Here is a 5,598-nt window from a genome sequence, read left to right on the forward strand (position 1 = left end):
TCCTTCACATCCAGTTGTCACACAGCCTTCTTGGGAAAGCCATCCTGAACCCCACAGCCCCCCGAATAAGACCCCCTGCTCAGCGCTGCTTCTTCACCTTGTAAACCCTTCTCTTTTGGGCACTTCTCCCCCGGTGCTAGGCCATGAGTGCCTTGGGACAGGCAGGTGGGTGGGTCTGTGCTTTGTTAATCCTGACTAAGTGTGACTTCCTGAGCCCTACTGTGTGTCAGCCACAGGAAACAGGCTCTCAATGCCCCATGAGGTATCTGGGAAAGGTAGGTATTTTTATCCACACTTACCAGGTGGGACGACAGGCTCAGCAAGGCTGAGCAACGTACGGAGCTGCCCAGGGCCCGGCATTGGGTTGGAGCTCAGTGAAAAGGTGTGTTGGGGGATGGTCTGCCCACCGGTGGAGAAACACAGCATCCACCCCATTCCCTACCTCTGGGTCCACTTTGGGGTTCTGTGGGCTGGTGATGTTGTATGAGACCAGTAGAGAGGAAACCTGTCTTGGGAGCTTGTCTCAGCACCCAGCTTGGTTGGTTTATATCTTGGGGAGTCCCACAAGGAGAAGAAACTTGCCCCTGAAGTCACCTGCTCTTAGCTGGACTTGACTAAGAAGGAGCAGAGGCCCAGAGAGGTCAATGACTTGCCTAAGGCCCACAGAGTAAAAGCTGGTATCATTACTTCTGGGGACCACTTTTTATTCGTTTTGCTACGGTCTGCTTTTCCGCCTCTGCTCTGCAGCCCTCTCCTGGGCCCAGAATCCTGAGGCTCAGGTAGGTCCTGCAGTCACCTGGATTGGTCTGGGGGACATGGTACTCCATGGCTGCCACCTCCCTCTCCCTCCTGGACTATCAGTGCAGCTGTCTGGTCCAGTGGATGTTGCCTCCTAAATAGCCCTTGAATCCATCCACTTCTCCCATTCCCACTGCGACGGCCCTAAACCAGGCCACTGGGCAGCACTTACCTTTCACCCAGGATTGCCTGAGAAAATACAGGACATTTGTTGAATTTTAGATAAATTAACAATCAATTTTTTAGTATAAGTATGTCCCAAATATGGTATGGGATATACTTATGCTAAAGATTGACCCATTGTTTATGTGAAATTCAAATTTAACTAGACGTCCTGTATTCTTATTTGCTAAATTGGGTAACCCGACCCTGACCAGTCTCTTTGCTCCACCCTTGCCTCGCCCCCTCCCTGAATCCAAGCTCCACGTTGGAGCTGGACTGAGATTTCTGAAATGCCAATCTGAGATCATGTCATCTTTTGCTTAAAACTTTCAATAACCCCCAGCGTCCTCAGGATCAAGGCCAAACTGCAAGATGTTAGTACCTACAACAGTGGCCTCCCCTGTGGCTTCCCTCCCTGGGCTTCTTCCAATGCCCCATCCTCTCCTCCAGCCTCGGGGCTGTCCCCTCTGCCAGGACACTTCTGCCCTGCTTGCTTCCTGCCTCCTGACTCCTCCTCGTTCATGTCTCAGCTGCGAGGCTTTGCTGACTCTTCCACCAGGTCCCATCTCCAAGCTATTTGCTCCTGCCTATAATTACTTGTTTAATTATCTCTCCAGTGCCACAGTGACAGTGCCATGAGGGCAGGGACCATTAAGTCCCTTGCACTTAACACACGGCCTGGCAAACAGTAGGTGCCCAATAAATGCTGCCGAGTAAATAAGCGAAGCTGTAGGGACTGACCACAGTGGGAGGTTAGCATGGCTTGGGTCTCGGGTGTCTCCTCATCAGCACAGGGACCCAGAGGTCCAGATCAGAGCCTGTCTCCCTGACGATTGCTTTAGGAGGACGCCCACAAAGATGATGGCTTCTGGCATCTTTTATGGAGACAGGCCAGCACCACAGTAACTTGATGAGACACACTCCTGTCACACCTAATAAATTTGCCAGCCTGTCATCCTCTTTGCTTGCAAAAAAAGGAATCATCTGGAAGTGAACTTAGAAGAACCCTAAATCACAAAAGCTCAAAAATCTCAATTCCAGACACATTAAAGAAAAAAGAGGAGAGACTAGGGAAGGCCCCCCCCTACAACCTTGTGGCAATCCAGATGTCATCTGACTTTAATGATTAAGTTACTCATCCTCCAGGCAGAAGCCAGAGGCTTTGGGAAGATTTCAGAGTAGGACCTGATGCCTTGCGGACCACCAGTCTCTTGCTTCACCAATTATCCTGTTAATTACAGTACCTTGTTATGCCAGTCTCACCCTTCCAAAGGTTTACGACTTCAGGAAATTCTCGTGGCAAAAAGCTCTTGAAAGCACAGATAGCTCTGAGTTCTTTCTCTATATTCCAGAAACTCCTCTGACATGACAGATTTCAACCTCTCCACTTAAAGGGAAACATATATCTTGACGCACCTTCTTTTTTCCTCTTCTCCCTTCTGGTCCCTTGGATTCAGCTCTTTTGCTTAAAAACCAGATCCATCCACACTAAAGCCCCTCTTCCCTTGGCTTCTCAGTCCCTATCATTTGTAGATTAATTTTTCCAGAACCTCCAGCCAAGATTTACCCATTCTACTTGCCTAGAGGTTTCTTTTTCTAATTGATTTTCACGAAAATTGATTTGTATTGAGTAACGGCATCTGACACACACACTTCCTTGTGTAAGTACTGCCTGGCTGAAGGACACTGCTCAAAAATGAGCTGCTTTCACAAAATTATTTCTTTTGGTGATGGGGAGGTCGCAGGTCTGCTGTTTCGATCCTCCTAGTTCACAGGGCACAATGCTAGTCTTGGAGTCCGGCGACATCATCATGTCGCTCTCCATACTAACTGAAAAAGTCTCATTGGAAGAGAGAAAACTGTAAACCGATGAATACTAAAATGAAGCGAACTTAATATCTGAGATTCAACTAAAAGTCAAACAAGCGAAGCTGGTCCCAAACTGCCCAAGTGTTTAGAAGTGACAGAATCCTGAATCCTGAGGAGGCACAGCTGAGTTAAATAACTGCGGTTTCACACATTAAACAAAGCTGTCAATTCCAAAAGGAAAACAACCGTGAGTGAGATACAGACAAGCCAGAGAAGAGAGCAGAAGATGGGCCTGGCGTGGGGGTGGGGGGTGGACCCCGGCCAACCCACTCACTCAACCAGCATCCTCTTTCCAGCATTACAGCTCCTGGTTCTCTCCCTATGGTCACCCAGGCCACCATCCAAGCTGGACCAACGGAGCTGGTTCCCAGCAGGCCCCCATCGCTTGGGACAGCTGAAGGACCACAGCAGATGGGCAAGCAGTCTCATCCCATCCTTTCTTCCTGTCACCCCCTACTCAGGGCAATCATCTGAATAATCCCCAGCCCCCAAAATGCCACCATGAGCACATGAAGCTGTAAATACCACAGGGTGGGATATTTCAATGTCCGAAACAGTAAAAATGTGCTCCAGCACCTGCTGAACCACTAGCAATTCAAACATGTCAAACAGACAATGCAGTGATCAACAGAGTACCTGGCCAGCCAGTCCGAAGAGCAGCATTACTGTTACTAATACAATCAGGGCAGCAACAGCTACCATTTAATGCTTTTTATGGTCCTGGCACTGCGCTGGGTAATCTTTACTTGCTTTATCTCATCAAGTACTTATAATAGCACGGTGAGGAAGAAGGAACCAAGGTTCAGAGAGGGTTAAGTGCATTGCCTAAATCCCCCAGCTGGTAAGGGGCTGAGCAGGGGCTCAAAATTCAGAGCTGACACCAAGTCCACCTCTTTATCGCTCCACTGTACCATTGATAGTGGACATTCTGGGAGGTACTAGGGACCATCCCCTCTAACCTTCTCTCCAAGCCCAGCAGAAGTAACTCCAGCTGGTGGCTGCCCTGCCTCTGTCCTTGGAGCTAGGGAACCCTGGGAGACAATTCCATCCACAGGCACTCCTTACCGATGGACGAATGTCAGTTTTTTTCTTATATTCCCCACGAGTGGCCATACACACAATCTGTTCACATGCCCAACTCCACTACCTATAAGAAGCACAGCCCCTCCTGTGTTGAAGTCTAGTTTAAGAAGGCGAATTTGAAGTTTACTAGTGGTTCTGGTGGCAAATAAAGGATGTATAGTCTTGGGATCATCTTTCCTTTTAAATTTGTAAAAGCTCTCAGGTTTCTTCCCCTGCGTTTCTGCAAGAGTTTATCCTCAAGAAGGCAGTGCCTAAGCCCTTTCTGTTGCAAGGCTCTGTCCTGCAGGCCTTAGCAGGCCAGACTGAAGCCTCCCGCTGGAGTTTCTTATCTTTTCACTGCCAGAGTGTGGGGTGCTCTAGCATCTTTTCTTTTCCCAAACTCTTCCCCAGGACCAATCAGAGGGGTGGCTGCAGGAAGCTGGGGTCGTGGGAGTGAAGTGACCCTCCCCCACCCCCCAACCTGTTCCTACCCCGGAGGTCTCCCAGCCCGCGCAGCCCGCGCCGCGGCTCACCTGCACGAAGCCCCAGAGCGGGTGGAGCGCGCAGTGCAGCAGCAGCGAGGACCAGCAGCAGCCACGGCGCAGCACCAGGTCCCGGAGGAGCATCTCGGCCCGCGGCGCCCGCTCTCGGGGCTAACTGCTAGGGGAGCAAAGCGCGGGTCAGGCGGGCGCCGCGCGGGCACCATCGCCGGCGCGCACTCGCACACGTAGCAGTCCCGGTTGGGTGGGCACGCCCCGCACCCTGGGGCACCCTCGTAAACCAAGCCTGCCCCTTCACTCCAGCTTGCACACTCGCTGACCCTTCGTGCACACTCACAGAAGCCGGCATCCCAAAAGTCACACTCTATTCTGGTGCACACCTCCAGAACCTTGCGTGTATGCCTTGGCCCCGTGCACACCCCCAGAATCCCGCGTGCACCCCTTGGCCCCATGCACACCTCCAGAAACAGCCAAGCATACTTACCGAGCCCCGTGCGCCTCCCCCAGAAACAGCCATGTACAACTCACTCCCACTGTAACCACACTTCAAACCCGGCGGCTAAGTAAGCACACTCACTCTGCGTGCACACCCACAGAAACAGCCGTGCACACCCACCGACTCCTGCCTGCACACTTGCTGACCCTGCATGCACAGCACCACGGAAACACTCGCTGCGTGCACCCTCTCTGCCCTGGCGGTCTTCACTGCGCACACTGCAACATATGCACCTCCGTGCGCACCCCATTTGCCCTGGCGCGCTCTCCCGAGCCCTGGCCTCCCGCCTCAGGGCGTGAGCTTCCCCCACGTCTCCATCTCCGCCCGCACCCCTCCAGTGCCTCACGCCACCTTGCCTGGCGGCGGCCCCAGCCGATCCTCGGCGCCGGGAGGGGAGGTCCTCGCTCCCCTCGCGGCAGAATCTGTTTCCGAGCCGCCGGACAGCCCCCATTTAAAGCCAGCCGCCTCCCCAGTCCCCCGCCCTCTAGGCGGGGCCTTGGTCCTCACCCTGGCGACTGCGCGGGCGCCTGGGGGCTTCACATGCCGAGGAGGAGCGCCGGGCACTGGAGCAAAAGTTTGCGCGCGGCTTGGGCCTCCGGGGCGGCTGAGCCGGGGGCCCGGGCGCGGCGCGCTCGCACGGGGCGCGGGGGCGCGGGGGCTCCGGGCTGCGCCTGGCCGCGCTCGGGGCGGGAGAGGCGGCACCCCGCGCCC

At 53.6% G+C, this 5,598-nt stretch overlaps 1 protein-coding gene across 9 annotated transcripts in view; it reads right to left on the reverse strand.

Moving 5' to 3' along the window:
* PRIMA1 (proline rich membrane anchor 1) overlaps positions 1-5,535 on the reverse strand; it is a 62,370-nt gene extending 56,835 nt beyond the window's left edge. For 3 of the 9 annotated variants that reach the window (XM_070249894.1, XM_070249891.1, XM_070249897.1), the window contains exons 1-2: positions 5,395-5,534; positions 4,425-4,551 (exon numbers count right to left, since the gene is read on the reverse strand). In XM_070249894.1, coding sequence (XP_070105995.1) covers positions 4,425-4,517 — 93 coding nt within the window. In that variant the 5' untranslated portion in view covers positions 4,518-4,551; positions 5,395-5,534. Of the gene's footprint in view, positions 1-4,424; positions 4,552-5,238; positions 5,367-5,394 lie in introns of those variants that run through there. The other 6 variants (XR_011432174.1, XM_070249892.1, XM_070249896.1 and 3 more) reach the window with 4 other exon arrangements.
* Between the last annotated feature and the right edge of the window lie 63 nt (positions 5,536-5,598).

The sequence above is a fragment of the Equus caballus genome, chromosome 24, assembly GCF_041296265.1.
Source record: "Equus caballus isolate H_3958 breed thoroughbred chromosome 24, TB-T2T, whole genome shotgun sequence".
In the NCBI taxonomy this organism is placed as follows: domain Eukaryota; kingdom Metazoa; phylum Chordata; class Mammalia; order Perissodactyla; family Equidae; genus Equus; species Equus caballus.